The following is a 26,202-nucleotide window of genomic DNA, read 5'->3' on the forward strand; positions in this document are numbered from 1 at the left end:
ACCGTAGCGTGAAAATTCTTGGATTTCCTGAATCTAGGCCGCCTCCCCGTTCGAACGAGGCATCACCCACCGAAATCCGACGATTTTGCATTTTTGGCAATTTTGACGACCCGGGGGTCGTGGAAATTTTCAATTTTCCTCAATTTCGGCCAGGTCGTCTGGATACATATTTCTCCAATATCTCGCCTCCCCGCAGCGTTGCGTGAAAATTCTTGGATTCACCGAAATTCGACGATTTTGCATTTTTGTCAATTTTGACGACCCCCGTCCTCCGTAGCGCGAAAATTCTTAGATTTTCTAAATCTGGCCGCCTCAGCAAGAAAGCGACGGGGCTGCGCTATTGATAGCTACGTGTACATGGTAGAAACACACAATCATCTGTGAGTCTTTGCAACAGTTGTCCACGAGCAAAATGTCTCCGATACTAGCCAGACCCTATTCTCCTTTTTTGTTTCACAGTAAGGCAGGTATTCTCGAATGCTGATAGCCGTGCTCAACTCAACTCAAATAAGGTCGCTATAAGGTATTCAGGCTTTTTTAGTGAAGATAGTCAATCATAGAAAGTGGATATTTACATAAGATCATTTATTACAATAACAATAACAAAACTAAAATACAACAGGGTATAATATATCCAATGGGGAATTTTATAAGTGCTTGCAAATATGTCTACATTATTCCGTTATTGAGAGTCGAGAAGCTGCGGCAGCTTCCATTATTTTGCAAGGTATTTAATGCAATGTTTTAATAATAAATGTTATTCCGTACATATAGGCGTAGGTCTCCTAGGTATCCCGTCGTCCCAATTCACTGATCCTTCTTATTAGCAATGGAATTATAGCTTGGGGGTGGTTCCTGGAAATGAATGCGATTAGTTAAGCTCTACGAAGAGTCTCGGAAATGAGGCTTACATAATATGCTGGTGGCGGCACGAAAGCAGTTTGTGGTTGGTTGGGGTCGTAATATGCACTTTGAGCCGCTTCCTCCTCCTTGGTCACTGCAAAAATGGTTTTTTTCTTGAATGTGCTTTGCAAGGTAATGCAACTGCTCTAAGAGTTACATGCTACGAAATTATGCACCACATCCTCCGGAAAGTTACAAATAGGTGTGTGTTAGTATTTAGCGCAAGAGAGTGAACAACCAAACTAAAGGGAACCAAAGTGAAACAAAAACTATATTCAAGCTCCCTCAACTGTGTACAGTACCTTCCAGTTAGACAAATTGGACTCCATTTATTTGCAAAGGTCCTACTAGTGTTGAGCGACTACAATTGGTACAAAGTGATCAGACATTTATGAGTGTTGACATTTAATTTATTTGAGTTTGAATTTATAAATCTTAAAATGAATTCGTTTTGCGGGAATATACTTCGCTTCTTGGGTTCCAAAGAGTTCATTAATTCGCTAAAATTTTCTCCACCAGGGCTTGTTGGGTGGCCTGTAAATCCAATTGTCTGCAAGTTTATAGTCGTTAGAAGGGATGATGCGATTCAGTTACGTATTAACAATTTCAATTTCCTTTAGAACATGTCTAGAGCGCATTGTTAAAGAGATGGGAACAGAAAAGTTTAGTGTTAATGTGGCATGGGATTTCATTTCTGCTCAAATCATTTAATTAAACATGTTTCTTATGTCACTGAACAACTCAAAAGAATGCGGAGTGTGTGTCATATGTGGAAGAAATTAAGCATATTCCTCGGAAAATGAAATCTTTACCACGTTCAAAGTGAATGTCTTCCAAAAACAAGTTTTAAAAAAATAAATAACAAATAAGTTTTCGAATTTATATTGATTTCTGTGAAATTGAAAACGATAAATAGCGAATGTTCTCCGTAAAATGAGGCAGTTAAGTCCTTGAGGGTTTTACGTTAGCACCTGTCTGCAAGACTTAATTCACACACGGATTGATTTTGTGACCACAATCAAAGCCCCGCTAAGACAAGCGACAACGGTACCAGTCTATACCAGGTGCATGGCTTAGCATTCATACTGGTGGATGCAAGACCTACCTAAATCTCTACTGAACTAAGGAGTACAGTACCCGTGTTGAAACGCAACACGACGACGAGCCCCGAAGGTCTCTACTCGCTTGAGCACAACCACAACTCCCATGAAACTCCCACTAGGGGACCAACCGCAAAAAACCGAGCTGTACTCACATAAAACGAGAGTTCATCTGAAGTATGAGAGTCCAGGGGCTATCCCGGTTCCCATGGTACCAGTATACCCCTGGTAAGGATTCTTGACCAATTTACCATTTCAGATGAGTCCCCGTGCAGACTCGGATAACGGAACTCTCATGCCAAAAAACCAGAAAGAGGAGCATACTTGGAAAGAAACTAAAGGCGATCACCACGACACAAAAGAGCCAGAAGAAACCGAAGGAAAATTCATACCCAACTATGTGATCAACAAATCCAACGAACACTTTACCCAAGAAAAGCTTTCACTACTCAAAGGCTTGAATTTCGCCATAAGAAACCCCACTTTTCCCAAAAAAACATCGCAATTGACATCGAAGTGGCAATTAAATATGCACCATAAGACGAAAAAGCCGGCATTCGAGAAGAAATTCGGCGGCTACTAGCCCCCATTAAACGCCACAAGGAAAAAGTGTCGACCAACCATTCCAAAATCATTAACTAGTTGGAAGAGAAACCCGTTTTTAAGGTTTTGTGTAAAACAAAACCTTATTAAAATCGATTCAATGTCTGTCTGTCTGTCTGTCACACGCATTTTTCTCCAAAACGGCTAAACCGATCCGAACGAAATTTGGTGGACAGATGGGAACTATGAAATCCCACGCATACAGCGAGTGGCATAAATTTAGGTGGAGTTTAAAGGAGGCTCCCCATATATGCAAAGGGGGGATTCAAAAATTTTTTTCACCGGATATAGGTGTGTAGGGTATCAAATGAAAGGTCTTGATTTGTACTTTCCGAAACTGACATTACTTCTGGCATAAATTGCAAAGTGCGTGAGTAAGGAGTCAAAATGTACGCACTTGAAGTGAGACAGGACTCATTTTCGGAAACTACCCAACCTAAAAATCCGAAAAAAAATCAGGGTAGTGCGCCTAGATGAAATCTAGGCCTCAAAATATGTCCCATTCCGATATCTAATCAAATAAACTTACTAATAGTATATTACTACTTTTTAGAAATTTACTGAAAACCCCCCTTAAATTCAGCCTAGGACTTCCGGATTATGTACCAGCATAGAGGACAATATTTCGCGTATATGCGCTAAATTCCATAGAAATCAGGCAATTAACGCCAAAGTTATAGTAGTTCAAACTTAGCAATTTCGCGCGAGTTTACTGCTTCCAAAGCCATGCAAATCAGATGCTGACGTCATAATTACCCGGAATAATTGACATTCGCGTGGAATATTGAAGTCACATTTATGAAGAATCTATTTATCTGCAGCCCTTTTTAAGGTTTTGTGTAAAACACTTATGTGAAATCTAATCTTCGAGAGACGTCCCATTCCGGTATCTGCTCAAAAAATTTACTAATAGTATATTACCAACTTTTAGAAATAGACTAAAAAACTCCCCTTAAGTTCATGCTAAGTGTACTAAATTTTGCACCGACATAGAGGACAGCCTCGTGCATACACATGCCAGGTTTCATAAAAATCCAACTATTAGTGGGAAAGTTATAGCAGTTCAAACTCATCAATTTCGTGCTAATTAACAGCATCCTAAGCCATACAAATAAGATGCTGACGTCATAATTAACGAGAATAATTGAAATTCGAGTGAAATATTAAAATTCCATTCAAGAAGAATCTAATTCTCCCTAGCCCTTTTTTATATTTGATGTTGGTTAAATTGTTTTCATTCGCTAATAATATTAAACTGAGAGCGTGAAGCGTATGAGGTTGACCATTATCAACACAGGACTTTGCATCAAATGATTTATTTAAATCGCTTTCTAGAAAATAGAGGGGAATGGAATTTTTAGCTATATTACACGGAGCTGTCGTGCACTCGTTGCTCCTCACATCTTCTTCTTTTTCTTCAGCCTTCAGTTCACAAGCGGGGTCGGCTCGTGATGATCGGTTTCGTCATTTTATTTTATCAAATGCCTGATCAGGATGTAATCTCGAGACCTTTAAATCCCCATCCAGCGCATCAAGCCACCATTGTTTTGACCGGCTTTTTGGTTGCTTACCATTGCTTTCGATGTTCTGATCAATACTGGTTGTTGAATTCTCGTTAGCATGAATTACGTGACCACACCATCGAAAACGCCTCTCTTGCAGTTTTTCCACGATCGATGCAAACCCATATCGATGGCGGATATTCTCATTTCAGACGTAATCGAAACGTGTCACGCCACCAGTGCAATGCAACATCTTCGTCCCCATTACCGCAAGACGCCGTTCATTGTCCTTTATAGTCGGCCAACACTCAGAACTATAGAGAGTGGCAGACGGACGACATTGCAGTAAATTTTAGATTTCGGACGTGCGCTGATACGTCGATCACAAAGAACACCAGTTGGGGAATGCTACTTCATCCAGGTTGCATTAATGCGTGAAACAATTTCATTACGCAGTTCTCCATTGGCTGATAGCGTTGACTTGAGATTTTTAAATCGCTGAGTTCTGGCAATGGCAGTAACCAATGGAGAACTACGTTATGCTCCTCACATAGGGAAACACAAAACCTTTTATACCTGAAGCGTCAAGCTTCCGGTTTCCCGACTTGTTTAATTACTAGCAAACAAGGGAAACGCAGTAGTCATCATGGACAAAGAACCACACAACGACTTAGTACGAAAAAAGGAAGGACCCCTGCTAGACTCCATTAAAAAAGTGACACGTCTCTGGCAGAATGCAAACCCATCTCTACCTAAAATCAGATGCCTTACCAAAATGCATAAAGAAGGCAACGAGCTCAGAAAGATAATAGCAGCAACAATTTTACCAACCTAAAAGATTGCGAAGTGGCTCCTGGAAGAAGTTCAAAAGGCTAGGTCTAAGAATAGGAAAACAGACAAGTCGGGGGAAGCAAAATGACAAAATACTGATATTCTCCCACGTAAAAGCGCTTTTCCCAAGGGTGTCGATGAAGGAAGCCCTATACTTATTGTTTAGGATAATGAGGGATCCTAAGTCCACATCCACCTGATGTTGGACCGGACCAAATGGAGAGCAACTTACTCTCACTTTTTTTGGTCCACGGATCCCTCATTTGAGGCATGAAGGCAAGAATCCCACCTCTTGCCACTTATGATCACGCTGCTCCCAGGGCAGAGGTGAGGCAGCGTCTGATGAGTTGCCTTTGCCCTGGACGAAACAGTTAGTCCCTATTTTTAAATGCTTGGGTGCCATCCCCCAAACGAGGGATCCATGGACCAAAAAACGTGAGAGAAAGTTGCTCTCCATTTCATCCGGTCCAACATCAAGTGGATGTGGACTTAGGATCACTCACTATCCTAAACAATAATTTAGCTTTAACCTAGCTTAGGCTCAAACTATTGGCGGTTTCACTTGGATATAATTCGCACCTTTTTTGCGAATATATAAACGACCGTTTTCCACCTGTTGCCACTTATGGCCACGCTGCTCCCAGGGCAGAGACGAGGCAGCGTCTGATGAGTTGCCGCTGCTCTTAACAAAACCGTTAGTCCGTATTTTTAGCCCTATACTTGTTCGAAGAATGGATCACGACACACGAAAACTCTCAACCGAATGAATGAAGAAGGCCAAACTGTATAGAAAACTAACTTTCACATGCATGAGTGAGTCCTACTTTACATTTAGAAATAAGTTCTATAAAAAAACCTCCGGGCAGCAATGGGTTACCCCTTCTTACCGCTGCTATGCGAGGTATTTATGATGAATTTGGAGAATGATCTCGAGGAGGCTGGCACACTCACGAGATTCTGGATCAGATATGTGGACGAGGTACTAGCAATCAGGAATGATTTGCGAGAAACTCAACCTGGTGCACAAAAACATCGAATTCACCAAAGAGATCGAAAAGAAAGAGGAGATACCTTTCTTAGATTTACGAATATTCCGAGAACGAAAGCACTTTGAATTCGACATTTACAGGAAACCGATTTAAACACAACGAACAATTACATAAACCTCAAACCACGATTTCCACCACAAGATAGCGGCATATGACTTTATCATCCACAGGGTGGTCACAACACCGCTCAACGGGAAGAAAAAAGGAAACGAACTACATCCTTTAAACAGCTAAGAAAAACGGATACAACAGAAACATAATTGTAAATCGGATCCAAAAGAAACTACGCCAGACCTCAAGACAATTACTTTCGACATTCCTCCAGGAGCCAAACTGCTGAGAACTCGGATACAATCGGTTAAGGATAAAAGAGTATACCGAAAAAGGAGGCATATACAAGATTTCCTTCCCAGGCTGTGGCATGATTTATATAGGGCAGACAAAATGGCACGTCCACACCCGAGTGTTGAAACATACAAAAGAGGCCGAATCCGCAAATAATGGCAACCCACTAATAAAGTCCGCGGTTGCCAAACATGTAACATGGCAAGACACCGTTTGCCATTGCATAGTAGGCCATTGCCATTGTATAATAGGACATAGGAAACCATATGGAAACCTACACATTTCCGAAACGGCGGAATAACCACTTTGGGAATATTTTCTTTATTAAAAATAGATCAAACTTCAACAATATCGTCTATGTCTGGTTAACACTTCACAAAACTTCAGTTTGTCTTTCAGATCCTTACACGCTACTTTTAAACACCAAATTAAAAATGCTACCCCGGCGGTCTAGTCGAGAGAGACTTTTTCCAGTTCCTTGACATGTTTCCACCCTGCCTTCTGTCAGGATGTCAGCTGTGTCCGCGGCCGTTCAATGCGTCGGCAGAGGCGAATTTCGCATCACTCCGCCCCCAGCTGAAACCGCGCAGGTCCAGCGGAGCAACCCGACCACGTGATCCCGCCAATGGGGTTACTGAGCGAACCTGACGCTTCGCGGGTGTTTTTTAATACGTCCGCTGTCTCCTCGAACGGTTTCAATTTCGACAAGAAGACCCACTTGGTCCCGCCTCGAACATCGAGCTTGAAGGAGTGCTCACCTCACCCCAGAACTTTAAAGGAGTGCTATTATGGTGTTTGCATCGAGGACCGTGAGCACGTCTCGAGTTTCCTGGGGGTGTCGACCTTCGTTGTCGTGTATCGAAAAGGTGGAGTCAGCCGCAATCTCTGAGCAGACGTAGCATGCCGGAGTCGCCTAGCTCTGCCCTGATGTCCACCTCAGGGTCGGCGGGGAGGCGCAGATTCTCTCCGTGCATCATCTCCACGAGGTGGCCGTGAACTCCTCTCGGTGAACTGTTCGAAGGCCGAGGAGGACGAAAGACAAGGGCCACGACGGATCGTCGCAAGCCATTGAGGCGACTTTTAGCGTCCAGTGTAAACGTTCTAGCATCCCATTGGACTGTGGATGGAATGCAGTAGTCCTGTGCTGTTTGAAGCCAGAGAAAAGAGTAGACACAAACTGCATTTCCTGGTCCCTGATAATTCCGGCTGGTACATCAAAGCGTGGAATACACTCTCGGGTGCGCAAGATTGTGTTATGCGTTAAATACTTCCCTGCGAACATCGGCTGGAATGAATAACCTGTACCCCTTATCTGAGTTCTCGCAGAGTAACTAGAAGTTTAAGCCGAAAATAGGAAACTCCTTGAACTTGTATTTGGAGTTTGCCTTCAGACTCTGTGTCGTCTTCTTGTCCTTCGGCGATTGCCGTATAATCGATCGCGACGGGACTGTGACTTCCGAGATCCGAGCCAAAGCGCCTGCAACAACATTGTCTTTTCCAGATACCTGTTGGATATCAGAAGTAAACTGACTGACAAGTGCCGAAGTTGGCGAAAGGACGCATTGTCGCGCTTTTGTTTAAGCGCAAAAATAAGGAGCTCGTGGGCCATGAACACGATGAACAGCCTGCCTTCAAGGGAAAAACAGAAGTATTTGATAAAGAGGGGGGTTTAATAGGGGTATTAAGTTCGCATTCAGTTGATGTTGGATCGGACCAACTGAGAAGAAATTTTATTACATTTTTGTGGTCTACGGGCCCCTCTTTTCGAGCTAAATTCCCAAATTTTCAAAATGTTGATTGACGTTTCGTCCATGACAGAGGTAACTCATCAGACTCTGCCCTGAGAGCATGACCGAAAGTGATTATAGGCGGTAATCACTCCTTTATATATGATTGTCAGGAAATAATGCAGCACCCGGAGGAAAGCTTCATCAGAGCGAAGGTGAAGAGCATCCACATCTACAGCTGCTATGCTCCACCCAGCGCTACACTCGTCGAGTATGAGCGGATGCTTGCTGCTCTTGTTTTGGAGGCAAGAGGACGTTGGCCGATCATAATAGGAGGCGATTTCAATGCGTGGGCTCTTGAATGGGGCAGCCGGATAACTAATGTGAGGGGACGTGTTCTCCTCGAAGCATTCGCGGAGCTGGACGTGGTACTGGCGAATGTTGGGTCTTCGTACACTTTCCGGGGAAGGGGTCTATAGTGGACCTGACATACGTGAGTGCCACTTTAGCCAGTAGAATCGCTTGGCATGTTAGTGAGGACTATACTCACAGCGACCACCAGGCAATCTGCATAGAGATCAAGGGCGGCTCGAGCTCGAAAAAGAGTTTTTGCAGAATGCCGGGTGGTATGCTTGGCTGGACAGTGAAAGCTTTCGAGGGGGACACGTTTTCCGCGGTGCTCAAATTCGACATATAACTGAATGGTACGGCTGGAGAAAAAGCCACCCAGATCACTCGGTGGGTGACGGAAGCATGCGATGCTACTATGCCCAGAAGGCGATTGCTCCCCAGTAGGCAACCCAACTACTGGTGGAACAACGAAATCGCAAGTTTGCGAGCCGCATGTTTTAGGGCAAGGAGGCTTTGCCAGAGGCTCAGGGGAAAACCCAGTGGCGACGGTCGAGAGGAGGCACAAAAGTAATTGCGTGGCCGCCTAAAGGAAGCCATTCGGAGGAGCAAAAAGAACTGCTTCAAACAGCTGTGCGACCATGCCGACATGAACCCTTGGGGCGAGGCTTACAGAGTGGTGATGAAAAGGCTGCGGAAATCACCCCAGGTGACCTGTCCGCGCCTCCTGAAACAGATTGTTACCACTCTGTTCCCTCACCACGAAAATAGGGGAAGGCAAATTTTTGTCCAGCTAAATGACGGCATAATACCGCCTGTAACTGTGGAGGAGCTGCGGGAAATATGTGGTAGGTTCGGTGACAACAAGGCCCCAGGTTTGGATGGCATCCCCAACCGAGCTTTGAAACTGGCAGTGAAGACTAGGCCCGAACTTTTCGCCAACACCTTCGAGGCGTGCCTAAAAGAAGGAATATTCTCTGCCCAGTGGAAAAAGCAAAAGTTGGTGTTGCTTCCGAAGCCTGGCAAGCCACCTGGAAACCCAGTGTCTTATCGTCCTATCTGCCTGTTGGGTACAATGGGGAAGATGATGGAGAGTGTCATCTACAACAGACTCCTGCCCATCGTCGAAGCCAGCAATGGTTTGTCGGAACGCCAGTTTGGTTTCCGACGCGCCCACTCTACGGTGGACGCAATTGGCATCGTGGTAAACCTGGCAAAATGTGCACTGATTTCTGGCGGCTGCTGCGTCGTGGTGGCGTTGGTGTTAAAAACGCATTCAACTCGGCCAACTGGAATAGAATTAAACGGGCGTTGACTGACATAAGTGTCCCCGGGTACTTAGCGAATTTGGTGGAAAACTACCTCTCAGAGAGGACTCTCTGGTACGGGACGGATGAGGGCCCTAAAGAGTACTTGTCACAGCCGGGGTACCACAGGGATCGGTACTTGGTCCCCTGTTGTGGAATATCATGTATAATGGGGTGCTTGCTCTTCCCGTCCCAAAGGGGACTACGATTGTCGGCTTTGCTGATGACCTAGCTGTGGTTGTTGCAGCAAAACACCCAGAAGATGTGGAGGTTCACGCGACGGAAACAGTGAGAGCGGTAAAGTCCTGGCTAGAAAAGGCCGGGCTGACCTTGGCGGACGCGAAAACGGAAGCGGTCTTAATAACGAAACGTAGGAAAAATAACACTGTAAAAGTGGAGGTCGGTGGACATACGGTCGTATCAAAGCCGGGTATCAAATACCTGGGGGTAATAATTGACACCAAATTGAGTTTTAGGGAACACCTAGAGCATATATGCCAAAAGGCAGCCAGTGCCACCACGGCACTTGCAAAAATGTTGCCAAATATTGGTGGACCGAAACATTGCCGGAGGTTGGTGCTAGCCGGAGTGGTGCGCTCCATCCTGCTCTACTCGTCGCCTGTGTGGGCAGAGGCGCTTGCAAACTCTCAGAGGCGGAAGCAGGTGAACTCGGTTTACCGGCGGATGGCTCTGAGGGTTTGCAGTGCTTTTAGAACCACATCAGATGAGGCAGTATTGGTGGTGGCAGGCATGATCCCGGTTGACATTCTGGCCAAAGAAATGAGTGTCCTGTACAATGCAAGACATATGGAGGGGCATGCACAGCGTAGAAATGCAACAAAGTCAGAGTCGCTTGATCTCTGGCAACGCAGATGGGACGAGTCTACGAAAGGTCTGTGGACGCACAGGCTCATTCCCAACATTAGGGTGTGGCTTGAGCAAAAACATGGGGAGACCAACTACCACATTACCCAGTTCCTCACGGGGCACGGTGGTTGCTACAGGCAGTATCTGAACCGCTTTGGGTTGGATGATTCTCCGAATTGTCCCAGATGCGATGGTATACCGGACGATCCAGAGCATGTGATGTTTCGCTGCCCACGATTTGCGATGGAGAGAAGGAGCTTAAACCAGGTGCTGGGCAGGAGCGGGACCCCGAAGAGCTTGGTTACTGAGACGCTGGAGTCTGAGGACAAATGGCTTGAGGTTGGCTCCGCAATCATCCAAATGCAGGAGGAGTTGCTGAAAGGACAAAGAAGGAGGAAAGCTGCAAATAGGAGAAGGATGAGTGCCTAAGAGCAAACCTACCCCGCGAAGTAATATCTCAATGGTGGTCCCGCGGGGCTGGGGCTGGGGCTGGAGAGACCGGGGGTGGTTCTTAGTGGGTGTGAATCCCACGCGCCCGCTGTAGTTCCGCCGTTCGGACGGCGGAGCTGCGGCGGACGCGTCTTTCTAAGATTTTCCACCTCCGTGTACGCACAAAAAAAAAATATATATATAATTGTCAACACAAATACGAATTATATCCAAGTGAAAACCACCTTATATTTGAACCCAAACTGGACCGAAGCACAATTATTTTGTTTGAGGATTGAGGAAGCCCTATGTCCGCATCCAATTTGAAAGATATACGAACTGCTTGGTACAAGTGTTTTTCTGCCAATGATGCAAGTAGGATGAGTGAAATAGCTTGTAAGCAACTTGATCTTACTGGTATTTATCTAAAGTACGGCCCTACTTGCCTTCTGCAAATTCAGAGCCACTCGACCAAGTCCATAACAAGTAGAAGTCATAGAATATCATCCACTGAACCCTTCCACGTCCTCCAACCAAGACAACATAGAGGGGCATTACCGTTAACGTTAATGTCGATATAGGAAGATCCGAAGCGAAAGCCAACCTGTTCCCTGTCGATTAAGCGTTCGAAGTGCACCTTCCAGGTTTTAATTAATATTTTCGCGACAATAGGAAACACTCAAACACCCCTTAATTGTCGCACTCAAGACAGTCGCCTTTCTTCCAAACGATCATCCCATTCTTTCACTCAATGAGAAGAATATCAGATTTCCAGCACTCTGTAGAGACTGCAAGGATCGCACGGAAAAGTTTCGTATGGAGGCCCTCAAGTCCAGCGTTGATTGTGCAAAGATGATTTTGCTTCTGTTTTGAGGAGCAGTCGGTATCCTTACCGTCACAATGATTTGCCTATCATCCGCCGGATGTCATACGATTCAGAATCGTGATAAAGTGCTTCTTCCATCTCCTTAGCTCCTCATCATTGTGGATGCGCAAGCTCTTCTGTGATGCAGTATACGGTAGCGTATTCTGCTTTTTTCACCAACGCAATGGTGGAGTTCCTTTTATCACGCTGTAAACCACACTGCACTCGTACTTCGTTACAGTAACAGCGCGGGTCGCGCTCACCCCACGCACAGTCATCAACAAAACTCTTAGCCCCTTACATTCATCGTCTTGCCTCCACTTTTCCACAGCCAGGTCTTGTGACGTCCTTTCAGGATATGGCCGCCAAACTTCACCCGCACAAGAGATAAATGCGCTTTTTTATGGTGACCCTAATATTTTTTCGTGCGGGTTGTTTAGAGTTTGTGTCATTGCCGCAACAAGATAGCTTTCTTAATGCTGACGACTACCGGATCGTGATAACAACCCGTATTGAATTTGAAATGTGGCGGTGCTAATAACTTTCAGACACTTAGCTAGAATAGAAAGTCTGGAACCCCACTGGCCTAATTACCTTTCGTTTCGACCGAAATGATTTTCTCCCTAATAATTGCTATAGGATAAACTAGAACAGTCAAACGCTAGAGAAAGGAGTCTACTCAAATCTCTTACATTAGGAACACCACAATGAAAAGGTGGTCCGACGTTGCAAATACTTGCAAATAAACAAATTACGTTTATTACAAAGGGCTTTTATTAAATTTCCGCCGATTCAGCCACCTCACATGGTAAGTAGTGACCTCGAGTCCAAAAGGAAAGTTGGTGGGTTCAAGGTAACCATAAAAACCAACATATTGGAGGTCAGATTTGTGAGATATAATAACATATCCACAAAAGTAATATTTGCAAGTCATAGCAGTGCTTCTGCGATATGCCACGGAAGTCCGTTACATAATTACGGAGACGATGACACACAACCGTTTACGTGAACAATTAATGAAGCGGTTGTGTACGAGTCAGGAGGAGAAAACGAAATAGCTCATGAAAAACATTTCCTTGGGTGACGAGAAACCCTCGCAGTTCCTCCGCTACCTGCAGCGTCTCGGTGGTATCGAAGTTCCAGAGCCGCTGATGCGAAATTTATATTTAAAACGCTTACGCTGCTCTTCCACCAACTATGACGACACTAGAGAGCTAACAAATTCAAACTGCAGCCGAGAATTAGCTGACAAGATCTATGCCGTACTTCCTTTGATACCAAGCAACGTCAAATATACTAAGATTCGCTGCTGCTTCAGCAGCAGAAAAATACTTAACGCCGCTAGTTCAACAATTGTGAAGCTAACTCGCAGGGCTGCGAGATAAGATACGTTCGATTAAATTCATTCAGACACGAACATAAGTGCGCAGCCAAAAACCTTCGTCTCCACGGTACATGTTGGTACCACTGGATATTCAATTCCAGAGGCACCAATCCCACAAAATCATGTAATTAGACTTAGACGGAGAATGCGAACATCCCCATTTCATCCTTTTCGTGCTACCTGTTTATGGCTGAGAAAATACGCCCCAAAATATGAAAGTACGGTTGGCCGTAGAAACTGCCGCCGATATATGCATATATCCGCGCTCCAAAAAAAGAAAGACCATATAAAAAGAGACGTTGCAAACCAGCCAAGCAAACCCAAAAGCAGGCAGCATAAAATGAATCCACAAACAGTGTCGATACCTTGAGTTTGCTAGACAATGCTTCCGTGGAAATAACCGGCGTGTTTATTAGTAACATCGTTCGACTAAAACCTTCTTACACGATTGCTAACGACACCCGGTTTCGAATCAACACTAAGAAACCCTCGCGACAGTACCCGCTCCCGGGGAAAACATCCCCAACCGAATCCAATAGCTCAACAATAACAACACCACAAACTCGAAGCTGGCACTGGCAGGGGAGTACTGCGACGATGCTAATTAATTCCAGGCACTTATCTGGAATTAAAAATACAGCAGCCGCCTCAACTGACCTAATTAATTATTTTCTACCGAAGTGAGTAGTCAAGTAGAGTAGTCACACGGTAGAAACGGGAATCTACTCGCATCTCTCACATAGTGAACACCACAATGAAGAGTAAGTCCGATTTTACAGCTACCGAAATGTACATCTAAAGAATTCACTGTCTTAAAGGAAGAACTATGTTTTTTTTTATTTCTGCGAACTCATTCTGTTCAGCTGGTAATTCTCGAAGGTGCGCAGAAGATATATTCCCTTTCAAGCGTTGACGAAGCAGTGATAGGCAAGAGAAGGTAAGCAGCCATCAGATGATTATACCTTTCGAGGGAGATGTCAGCACCCTTTTTGTTGTGCACATTCAAAAAACAACTCCCTAAATCTACTGCTGATCGTATGATCTGGATCTTATTAGATATTCGTTGCGGGTCATGTGAAACCTGGCTAACCTTGTGGCAGGCTCTGTGTTTGGACATTATGTCGCCGACAATGAGGTGGGGAAAGTTGCACAAATCTAGAAACTTTTTGACGTTGTTATTTTGGTCACCAAGATCTCCCCGTCACATGGGCGAGGAAGGTATTATCAAAGCCCAACTGGTTGCATCAGAGTTCACCTTGGCATTCACATCAACCACCATAATCACAATGTCATTTTTAGGGAAACTCTTCCAAACTGCATAGAAAGCATCCTTTTCCTCTATATCGAAAATCTAAAAGTCGCATGTGAAAGAAGAGTGCTCACCAAAGTCACGCCACCTCACTTTTCGCTTAGGGCGGGAAGGTCCAACTTTAATATCGCTGGACTACTCGATGAAGTTGCAGAAAGCGAGCATTTGCGAGCCCTGGATACCGTTGTCATAAACCGCTTTTGACAGCCAAAGGTCACAGCCGTGAGCTCAGTTCCTGTCCAAGGCGTGCTTGACGTTCCAGTAGAAAGAAATACTTTAAATTTGTAGGTTTCTAGCCCACAAATTCTTGCCCCTTTTAGTCGCCTTTTACGACAGGCAGGGGTACGGGTGCATCCTTAAACTCCAGCTGGAAGTGTGGCAGATTTCAAAATCATCAAAATCATCAAAGGCCTTTGCTCCGAGATCTACAGCGATGACGATACTAATTTCGTGGGAGCAAGTAACCAGAAGTGGCATCAAAGAAGATCGCAGCTATATCCGCGAAGGACGGTATTACTTAAAAAATTTATTCCGATGGCTACGCCACACTTCCATGTTTTCTGGGAGATCGTAGTGAAGTCGACTAAGCAGCATCTTCGAAAATTTTTCAAATATGCTATCCTGGATTGAGGCTTGCCTGATCTCTAACCTCTGGTTCCAGTCTCGAACAATCCTGATGATTTCCAAGCCTGGACGCCAGGTCATTTTCGGATGCAACGACCATTATAGCATTTCCTGAGGTTGATAGGGACTCAACGGAGTTTGCACGAGCAAAGGTAGCAATTGAAACCGATCTCCATCATTTAGAAACGAGAACAAAGTGGACTGACGAGGCTCTGATATAAGGACTGGACAGCTGGTTTTTATACGAGAACGCGAAACTTCACCGACAAAGTGGCACGTTGGCACGAATCCTGAGATCCATTCAGGGGATGACTGGAGAGTTCGAACCGTCATCGTCCGTTATCATGATTGCCAGGAGAAGCAGGTTGGCGTTGTGAATTTTTGTCCCTTGCCAATCGAGCTTGCAAATGATCCAGAGATCATCCCGTCATCTAAGGAAACGGGTCATCAGAAAAGGAAAAGGCAATTGCCGGTGTCTTCGTGGGCGCCAAACCCAGCTGACTTGCCCCAGGAAATCATCGACAGTGTTGGGGTATCGAGACAACAATCTGAGTCTGGCACAGGTGATAGGAAATTGCATTATTTGAAGCAGATACAGCAGGCTCCACACATATTTCAAATAAATTTGACAATGGGCAAGGAGGAATTCAAGTATTTTCGGTCCAGCTTTCAGCGGGTCGCGGAAACTGAGGGTGATTACACTGAACAATTTCAATGAGTACCGTATTTGCCTAAATTGTACCAAGTTTGATTGTATGTAAACTGCTCGGTCATGTCCTACATGACATCAATGTATTTCCAGACACTGATTATTTTGGCAGGAATGCAGGTCTCTTGCAGATTTGACTGAAGAGAAAACGAAGAAATGGAATCACATTTTTCCTATTTCCTTTGAACTTCAACACCAGAAGCGCACTTCCCATAACTACGAGGGAATACAATCTCCAATAAATTTAATATGTAGATTCGAAAGTGATGCAACAGGGAATTCTTTCATACACATTGTACAAATATTACTATTCGTGTTGAAGATGTAGCAGAAATATCCAGTCAATCACATTCACAGATAAGGTAAATTGGGGAGATAAGTACTGAGTTGCTACGGTCTTCCCTTGATTAATACACAAAAGTGGCGAGGAGGCGGAGGGGGCAGCAGCAACCTTGTCTGCTTAGTCAACTGCAAAATGGCCAGAGGGGAACCTCCAAGCGGTGGCACTGGAAAACGCTGCACTCACATAGATTTGCTGGTCGTAGATGCAATAGGCGAATGCTTTGTGGCATCACACATCGCTAACAGCAGGCCGGCACAAGGCTGTTGGAACTGCCGACGTGTCAGATAAGAAGACTATTCGTGCAATTCTATAAACATAAAACAAGCCATGATAGAAACATGGTGGACCATAAGCGCAATTTAAATTAAAGAGGGCTCGAAGAGTCATCTGTTGTGTACGCAATACACGCATATTATACATTGTTCCATCTATTGGACGTAGAAGGTGGGCTTTGAGGGTTTAACAAGACTTGGATACTGCAACTGTGTAACCACCGATTCACGCGCGGTATTCAAACATGCCACAACGACCTCCGGTCTTTCAACTGTAAGACGGTTCGACGATTTACCATTGGACGGCATAAGTGGGTGAGGTTTGGAGTGCGTTCTGAATCCAACAACATTCTTAAGGGAATTGAACGGATGATTGCGCCGACTTAAGAGGAGTCTATAGCGGACGCTTACCTCGCGGTTGAGAAATAGTCCAGGCATGCGCTCAACGGAGGCGTTGGACTCGGGGTGGCTGTTGTGTTAAATATGTCAACTTGCTAGAGTTGCACCCCCGGCGAAAGTTCTCGTAAAGGTGTACTCTTCGAGAAATCTTCCATCTGGTTCGCCAGAAAAATACCGTCTCATCGGTGGGGAAACATGCCCGAAAGGCTTAGGTATTCTCAGGCATATGCAGTAGATGCAGGCATCCTGTCCTCCCTTGATTGCTTGTGTTGAAATGAATCTTAGAAATGTTAGACAGAAAGCATGCCCGTCTGAGTTCATTACTCAATTTTCAGTGTTGGTATTCAGTCTAGACTTTGAAAAAATTTAAGCAAATCGAAAGTAGAAACAACTCTAAACTCAAGAGAAAAAGCTCTCTCCGTTTTTTGGAAAAGATTAAATTACAAAATATTCAACAAAACCAGCAAATGAAAGATTTGAAATGAATTTGTACAACTACAAAGGTAGTCAACCAATTCAAAGGTGATTAAATACAGTCTGTTACATAAGAGCATGGTCACTGTTACACGTAGATAAAAAATCAGAGCGTCCTGTTTCTTCTTCTATGACATAGAGGGCACCTCAGTCCTTCATGCTTTTTGTAAAAAGTCAGCTCTCTGTCAAATTTAGTCTTCAATTGAGTGGTTTTCCGAAATGAGTGCTGTTTACGCCTCTCGCTTTGAGGCAATTTTTCTATGTTTGCATGAGAAAGGACCCAAATTAACGCAAACTGCTGCTACGAAATATATGGGAAAGTCGAAACAGTTCGTTAGCAAGTGGATAAATCGCTATAAAAAGGTCGGTAACGTTGATGATTTTCCTGATCGCGGAAGTGCAAGCAAAGTCTCAAAAACAGACGAAAAAAAGATTCTCGCATTGTTCTCGAAGGATCCAACTTTGACTTTACGTGGAGCTGCTGTGAAATTGAAAGCAAAATGTGTTGACATATCTTACGGAACGATTCGCAGGCACTTGCTTGCCAATAAACTGAAATATCGCAGTACTTTGGAAAAACCAATGTTGAGTGCAAAACACGTTGAAAAACGAGTGGAATGGGCGAAGGAAAACTTGGACCGCGATTGGAGCAACGTAATTTGTTCTAATGAATCCTCCTTCTGGGCATCTCCGAGCATCAAACACGCCTGGACAACCTCCACCAGTAGGATGCTTCAACGGACTGTTAAACACCCCGTCAAAGTCCATGTTTGGGGGTGCTTCTCAAACAAAGGTTTCGGTACTTTATTTTTATTTACCCAGAATTTAAATGCCGAAAAAATGAATAAAATATATGAAAAGGCTTTGTTACCATCTGCTAAGCAATGGTATGATATATCAAGAAAAATGAAAGCTGGATCCTTCAAGAGGACAACGATCCGAAACATCGGAGTCGAGCGTGTAGCGAGTGGAAGGCGCAGAACGGAGTTGTCACTTTAGATTGGCCATCTCAGTCACCGGATGCAAATCCCATAGAAAATGTGTGGGCTCTGATGAAAATGCAGCTTCGCAGACGCAAGCCATGTAATTTATATCAACTTTCTCGACAAATTCGGAAAATTTGGAGATCTTTTCCGGTAGAATATGCAGAAAAACTAGTGGAAAGTATGCCTCGACGGTGCCAGGCCATAATTGACAATGCAGGAGATTGGACTTGCTACTGACGTATTTGCATTGAGTATTGACGACCAAATTATCAATAAATTTGCGAATTTTCGAAAAATCAATTGTTGTTATTATTTAACAGTGACCACGCTCTTATGTAACATACTGTACGAGAAAAAATGGATCACACCTTGATACCCAACGTGATTCAGCTCCTTAAGCTGTCTGAATTATACCCGTTCTATCTACTAAATAAAATGGTAGGCGCAGGATCCGCCGATCTTGAAACTTGAGGGAGATATCTGAATCAACCACCAAATTACATTTCAATTTTGTACTTTTGACTTTACATCCACTCCGGCAGCTTTGTTTATACATTTTACGTAAAGAACTTTAAGGGAAGATTTCGCCACCTCAAATTAGAATTATTCCAAAATTATATGCAATGATATGAATGACATAATCAAAGTTGAAGTAAAACGACCCTCGAAGCCTATTCTGTTTCATGCTGTTATTTTACTGCTCAGTACAGGCGGTTACGTTAGCTTTAATTATCTCTCCATACGTCATATTAGCAATAGTTACTCTTACGTGATCTAAATACGCTTTCTGCTTACCAAAATAAATTTATAAAGATTTTTAAATGCAAAACACTGGTAAAGGAAAGACATAGAAAGGTCGGACGGTATAGTAATAGGCGTCTGAAATGATAGGTACAAAAATTTGTTGGCTAAATCGAATTCTAATCAAAATATTTGCGTGCATACTATCTCAATTTGGAATGCTCTCGGCAAGCTATGCTACTCAAACAGCCACCCTTGTTCTAAAACACACAACCAAAGAAGAAAAGAAAATATAAAAACATAGTCGGGATATTGCAAATGTAATGGGCAAGTCTTATAAAAACCAAAAACTACTCGTATGAGAGGAAAAAGTAAAACTTACTTGGACGCGAAGGTCCCTGCGGTGGATATCCTCCAGGTTGCTGTGGTGCATAACCTCCCGGTTGCTGTGGTGGGTAACCTCCCGGTTGCTGTGGTGGGTAACCTCCCGGTTGTTGTGGTGGATAACCTCCCGATGATTGTGGCGGATAACCTCCGCCCGCCTGTGGTGGATAACCACCTGCTTGAGGTGGATAACCACCTGCTTGAGGTGGATAACCACCTGCTTGAGGTGCATAACCTCCCGCCTGAGGTGGATAACCACCCGCCTGAGGTGGATATCCCCCTGCTCCTAGTGGTTCAGGTGCAGGGAAATTTGAGCCCGGACCCATTGCTGGCTGTCGCCTATCCGGAATCGGGTCCCAGCCGTTATATGTCGTAGAGCCGGCTTGTGTATTTGGAACGTTCGGATACCCTTGAGCTTGAGGAGCTATATGACCAAATGTAATATTTGAACTCAGAGATAACAAATTATTTCCTAATAAAAGCTAATCAAAATAAAATCTTGCCGAGGGCATGACGCCAATTCGTTGATATCTGTGCAAAGTTATGTCAATACTTACGCGGAACTATTCCTGGATATGGTGGAGGATTATCAGTCATAAAGACTGTATTTGGTGGTGGTCCATTCGGGAATGCCTGTGTCGGTGGTACCCATCCATAGTAGCCTTGAGGATTCGGTGCATAAGCTGGCGGAGGCGCCTGATACCAACCACCCGTCGGTGGTGTGTACGGTGGTGGAGCATCATTGTTGAAGTTACGTTGAGCCATACGAGCTGCCCGCAGCATTGCCTGTCCAAAATCAATCGCACCACCGGATTTGAAGTACAACTTGAATTTCGCTTCGCCGATCCAATTGCCATTAGGCTGAGCACGAACTTTGCCTTTGATGTAATTTGATCCGAATGTTGGTTGCTCTATGTCCACCTATGGAATGTGAGCCATGAGTGGCCTGTTTCTAAATGATTTTCGTTATCAAATGCTTACATCGCTGAGGGAGATAAACGGAAAGCTGAATGATTGGAGAGGATCACTTTGATGTTTCGCATTGAAGATCATGCGATGTGTCGTTAGGTATATCTTTCCGGTTTTGGATCCCTTGAAGACAGGACTGTCTTGACCAGAAAATTCCATGCTGACATTATCGCTGAACAATAGAATGCTGTAAATATACATTCGTTTATAACCTTCCGATTCCTTTAAAGGATGATTTAAAATTTGAGACGAATTTCTGCTGAAATACAACTTTGTTAAAGACGGTTTTTAACGTATGCTGAAAATAGCTGGTAATATGTATATCCGTAAGTGGGTATGAGACGAATGTAGTTGAACCATTCTAAAATTCGATTGCCGGATTCTACTAAGCCGTTGTTGGATAGCATATGTTTGTTTTTTGTGTGTTCCTCGACAGTCGGGTGCAAAAATATTGCTCCCTCGACGATTACCTACCTTGTCGTGGTGAGTGAGCTCAGTAAAGAAAATCCTCCAGGAAACGGGAGGTGACACCTGAAGCAAACCGGTAATCAAAACCCCAAGCCAAGATGTGACTACCGTGCCGAGGGCTGAATGGTGACAGGGGTTAGGATGTGGCCGTAAACGGTAACCTCTGGGTACCAGGCGACCCCAATTTCAAATAACGATCGACCTACTTTCCCCGATAAAACTGAGGCCACGACACCCAATTATGAAAAAAACAAAAAAACAACAACATAAAACTGTTAAACAAACACAATTAAACCTCGATCGTGACGATCCAACCCCGGGTGAAGGGGCAACCCTAAGCTCATCGATGGACAACCTGAGTCTAGACTAGGCTAGACCATCATTTGCAGGCCGAGGCTATCGAAACCGATGGATGGGTCTTGTATGACGACTCTAATCCATCCAGTTACGATACTGAGCAGTACGAACAACTTAGGAGGAAACTCCTCCTAGCTATAAGTACTGCATCCTCGCAAGCCATTAAGCTTTGCTTTGAGTCGGTAGGTGTATACCGTAAAATGTTACGGCTAAACTTTGCCGACGAAGACACGAACGAGTGGCTCAGGCAGTACTGCTCCCTCCCTCAACGATGTTTAAGAGGGTGCGCGACTAACCTTGAAAAGAGTCGCTAAGCGTGCAGATTAACCTCAACACTTCCACCTGGATGCTGCTAGACAACAAAACAGGAGAGAGAGCCAATAGGCCGGGGATTTTTCTCACTATCAGCGTTCTCGAACCCGATGTTAAGAAAGTGCGAAAAAAATCGGGCTGCCGGCTCTACTACGGGCTAGGGGCCTCACGTGACAAGTGTCGGCTCCTAAAATCATTGAAGGGGACGTGCAGCAGTAAATTTGCAGCTTTGTAAAGCGGCGACTGCACTTATCAGTCGTCGGATCAATAACTGCAAGACATTTATATACCCCATACAAGAACCGTGGGTTGTTGATGGGGTAATCAGGGGCCTAAACTTTCAACAAGCTGACCTCTTGTATGCCAATGGAGGCAATCGACCCCGCTCCTGCATGGTAGGCTCAAAAAACTTCCAGGCTAATTTGGTTAACGATCTATGTGATGGCGACACCAGATCGGCCAGAACTAAACATAAAAAGTCAACAGGGAGAAAAAGAGATACTATGGTGCTCTGCATATTTCGACTATGAAGCAGAAGACGTTCCCAGTGGAACATTCACCAAAGCTATCCAATATGCCAAAAGTAGAGGCATGGCGGCAATGCAAAGAGACTAACTCTCTTGAGGCAACCCCAAAGCTGAAACGGATTTTTGTTAAAGAACGTAGCCAGAAACTGGGTTATTTACGTTTACAGAACGGGAGGTACACAGAAAGCGATGAAGAAACGGCAAACCATTTGGACCCAACCAATGGATGCTTGGAACCAGGTTGTAAAGGAACTGAAAGCTATTCGTCACAGCTTAGGCAGGAAGAACTACGAGGAAAACAAGAAAGGAAGAGAACCATAATGAGCCGCAGTTAAAAACTAATCCAGCCCCCGGCGCAATACTTTATAGGAGTTCCGTGGGGAGAGTGGAACGAAAAAAAAGTGATTTTAGTGGGTAGAAGTCTCACATAACTGCATGGGAGGAACATTTCCACCTTCCAAAGCAAAAAAAAACAGACAGACGGTAAACCGATGTTAATAAGGTTTTATTTTACACAAAACCTTAAAAAACAACGAAAACGTAGGTGAATGCGTTTACGCACAGAGTGTTGGACCCCCGCAATAGCAACTAAAAACTTCCCTGTCATCAGAGAACTAGCTTGGAACCGTTTGACACATTACTTCGGGCTAGCCCTTCCGCTCTCCCGGCCGGTCGAGTTCAATCTTCTTCGCAATAAGAAGACCCCCAACATAATGCGCAATTCGATTCCAGTTGCCAGCGCTCTTCAGCATCTCTCTGACAATGTTGTCTGGAGAGAGCTCCCCCGTGTCTGCATAAAGCTGCTGACGAACACCTCTCACAAGAGAAAAAAGTGTGTTCAGCGTCGTCGACCACTCCATTCCAGAACACACAATCAGGAGATCGCGCCTTCCCAATCCGCCTTCCTGTGCAGGTAAGCCTGAAAACCTCCATGCCCACTTAGAAGTTGGGTAAGAAATTAATCAATCTCACCGCGCGTTCTGTTCAACCACGGGTCTAATTTGTCGACGAGCCGCACAGTCCATCTGCCCCTTGGCTCATTTTGCCAAGAAAGTTGCCAATCGGCAAGGGTGCATTAACGTTCTTCAGGGGTAATCACCTCTCTTCCGGGCTTCCTTTACCCTTACTGATCAACGCGAGTCTGGCCACTTTCCAGTGACAAAGAAAAATGCCCTCCTTCAAACAACCGTTGAACACTTCAAACAGCAATTCTGGCCGTTGACGGAACACCAGTTTGTAAACTTCCGCCGGGATGGTTTTCTTAATGAGAACCGCTTCTTCGAGCTCTCTTATTGTGAAAAGGGGGCAATCCTCGACGTTTTCCGCGCTATTGACATCAACCCGTACAGGATGTCTGGGGAACAATGCCCGCACAAAGCGGTCCATCTGGTCGGTACTTAGTATGCAGGGATTCCGCAGAGCTCCGATTTTCCGAGTGACAAGTTTATAGCCAAGTCCCCACGGGTGTTCATTCACCTCGTTGACAAGGTTCTGCCAGCCGTGAGCTTTGCTTTTATTTATAGCACTGCGGAGTCTTCTTTTTGCTGATCTATATTGTGCCTTTATGGCACATGCCTCCTCGTTGGCGTACAAACGTTGTGCCAACCGGCGGAGCTTATGACACTCCCTCCGTAGGTCAGCAATTTCTGCCGTCCACCAGTACATAGAAGGCTAGTCGTGGCTGGGGCCCCTCCAGGGCATGGCAGTCTCACACGCCGTCGTTATCAGGTTCATCACTGAATTCACGACGGTGTCAGCTGCGATACTACCACCCCCCGGAGCGTCCTCCAGCGCGGCCCTGCCTGTTCCAAGAGCTTCGTCGAACTTCCCGATGTTCACCCTCGAGACATTCCACAGGCAGGGGAAGCGTTGCGTTGGTGCTCACCTGCAAGTAGCGTCAACCACTTCGAACGCGATGTACTGATGATCAATTGCCGAGAAGTCTTCTAGGACTCGCCACCCGTCCACCGATGATGCCAGAGATTCCAAGGCAAAACTGATGTCAGGAATGCTTCCTTCACAGCCTGGACGCCGAAACGTTGGCCTGGATTCAGTGTTTATAACTACGAGCCCGGTTCTCGCCGCCATTTCCAGAATCCGTTTCCCTCTCAAGACTGATTGAGGCATGCCCCATTGAAGAGCCCTGGCATTAAAATCACCGCCTACCAAGATTCGTCCCTCCGTGCTCGAAATGGAGTCCTCCAGAGCATCAAGCCGGCGTCAGGTAAACATAAAAAAACATTATCCCTAAACACCGGATCCAGACAAACCCGTTCCTCCGGCCACCAAGTCGAACGTCGTCCCGAACCCAGATGGCAGCGGTGCCCGATTAGTCGAGATGCCATAAGGACAGGTCCTTGTTTCGGTATTGCTCGCTAATCCACACTAGATCAGCATTTACTTCCGCAGCGAACTGTGCTAGCAACTGGTGAGCGGTTGCACTCCGGTGCATGTTAATTTGCAAAATGCGGATCGTGCCGTTCGCACCTCTCCAATTCTGCCCTGAAGATTGGACACCGTCCCGAGCTCCAAGTGTGTGCGACACTCTCGCCAAACGCGCATGATCCCTGCAGAGAACGACAATGATGCCAGCCAGTCTGGCTTTTTCGCCCAACTTTATGAGCATATGCGTGAATTGCACTCGCACCCGATTGTCAATCGCAGCGACTTAACACATTTAACGCAGAGAGACCTCAGTTCTCTCCGTTCTGGTCCGAGCCAGTTCATACGCTCATCGCAGCCTTGGAGGGACTTGCCCGACCTGCATCATAATAGCCCAGACAGGGCCCTCTATCTCCCCGAGTCGGAAGACAGGAGTTCGCTCAGCCCGTCGCAGATCTATAAGCAATCGATAGTATGCGGTAAGTCGGATGGTGGTTCTCGTCCTGTTCACCGTTCGAGTCCGCAACTGATGATATTACGACTGCGGGTATCGGCCAAGAAGTTAACCCAGCGTGCTCCTAGGAAAGCTCTCTCTCATCATAAATTCCACCGGCCTCCGCAGAGTTTGCAGGGAAGACAGTAGTCTTATCCACAAATGGATGTTTTCGAGGGCAAGTGGAACCAGATACAAATATGTTTTTCCTCCGATTTTTAGACCATTCTTGAACACAACATCTGAAAACTTTGTGTATCATCTTCATCCGCAAGGGACCCAAGGCACAGCCCATTGATTGGATTAAAAACTGACAACGGCTAGTCTGAAGGTCGCAGTTGGCTTATTGTCTATATTTCAAGGCTCCAGGAAACTGATTCGAACGATACCATTGAATCAATTTCCTTCTTGGCAATCTTTCAAGCGTTACGTGGCCCAATGCAACTTACAACGAAAAAACGCTTACTAAGCAGAGCAACAAAGCTTTACACTAGAACGAAGTTATATCATTGACAAGTTAGATATGTGCTCGCCTCAGAACCTTCTCGTAAGGTTGATTACTTGCAGGAAAACAAGTGTTAATTGGCAACAGCACAAAACATTCCGCAGAGCCCAGCCATTTCTCATTTCCCAACAACGAAGTAAATTATTTCCCACGCACCGCACACATACACTGTCGCTAATTCTTTAATTAAACAACAAATTCACGCAGCGAAAGTGCCGTCTCTCCAAAAGAAAGCAATTTTCGCATGAATTACTCCAGATGACGATTTACGAGTTCGAGACTGTTCGTCTCCTCTGTTTACTTTCCAGCCCTGCTGACACCGCCAGCTGCAGCGAAAACCCCGAATTTCCACCAAACTCCGATAAACAAAGTCGGGGATAACACCCAAAATATGATGTCATAGCGAACAAATCAACCAAAGTCGATCTATTGATATTTACATGGAAATTTCACAACTTACTATTCTCCAGCGTGAATTAATACGCCATTATTGGCGTGAGCCGTGTTCAAGGACATTTCGCTTCTGCTTCCACTTTACCGGTTCACAAAGATGGTTCGTGTGCTGCGGTCTCGGCCAAAAATGGTAGATATTCCCCGCGACTTGCAACAGAATTCACCAGGACGCAATTGAGTGAATTGTTCGCGAAAATTTCAATTGGAATGTCAATCTGACGGTGTATGTTGTGAA

At 45.0% G+C, this 26,202-nt stretch overlaps 1 protein-coding gene across 6 annotated transcripts; it reads right to left on the reverse strand.

Annotated features, from left to right (window-relative positions):
• Positions 1–568: 568 nt before the first annotated feature.
• Positions 569–26,202, reverse strand: LOC119648048 (WW domain-binding protein 2). 6 transcript variants are annotated; one of them, XR_005249006.1, is made up of 7 exons: positions 25,975–26,202; positions 20,483–20,657; positions 20,059–20,422; positions 19,500–19,925; positions 19,322–19,377; positions 19,172–19,255; positions 965–997 (listed from the first exon to the last, which is right to left on the reverse strand). XR_005249006.1 is itself a non-coding variant. In XM_038049508.1 (6 exons), exons 1-6 carry the CDS (start codon positions 26,028–26,030, stop codon positions 808–810), a joined length of 1,155 nt encoding a protein of 384 aa, XP_037905436.1. In that variant the 5' UTR covers positions 26,031–26,201; the 3' UTR covers positions 569–807. The 6 variants fall into 6 exon arrangements, 3 of the variants coding, with proteins under 3 accessions (XP_037905436.1, XP_037905438.1, XP_037905437.1); XM_038049508.1 differs by lacking the exons at positions 19,172–19,255; positions 19,322–19,377 and adding an exon at positions 569–855 and having other exon boundaries at positions 912–997; positions 25,975–26,201; XR_005249008.1 differs by lacking the exons at positions 19,322–19,377; positions 19,500–19,925 and adding an exon at positions 804–855 and having other exon boundaries at positions 912–997; positions 25,975–26,201.

The sequence above is a fragment of the Hermetia illucens genome, chromosome 2, assembly GCF_905115235.1.
Source record: "Hermetia illucens chromosome 2, iHerIll2.2.curated.20191125, whole genome shotgun sequence".
Classification (NCBI taxonomy): Eukaryota; Metazoa; Arthropoda; class Insecta; order Diptera; family Stratiomyidae; genus Hermetia; species Hermetia illucens.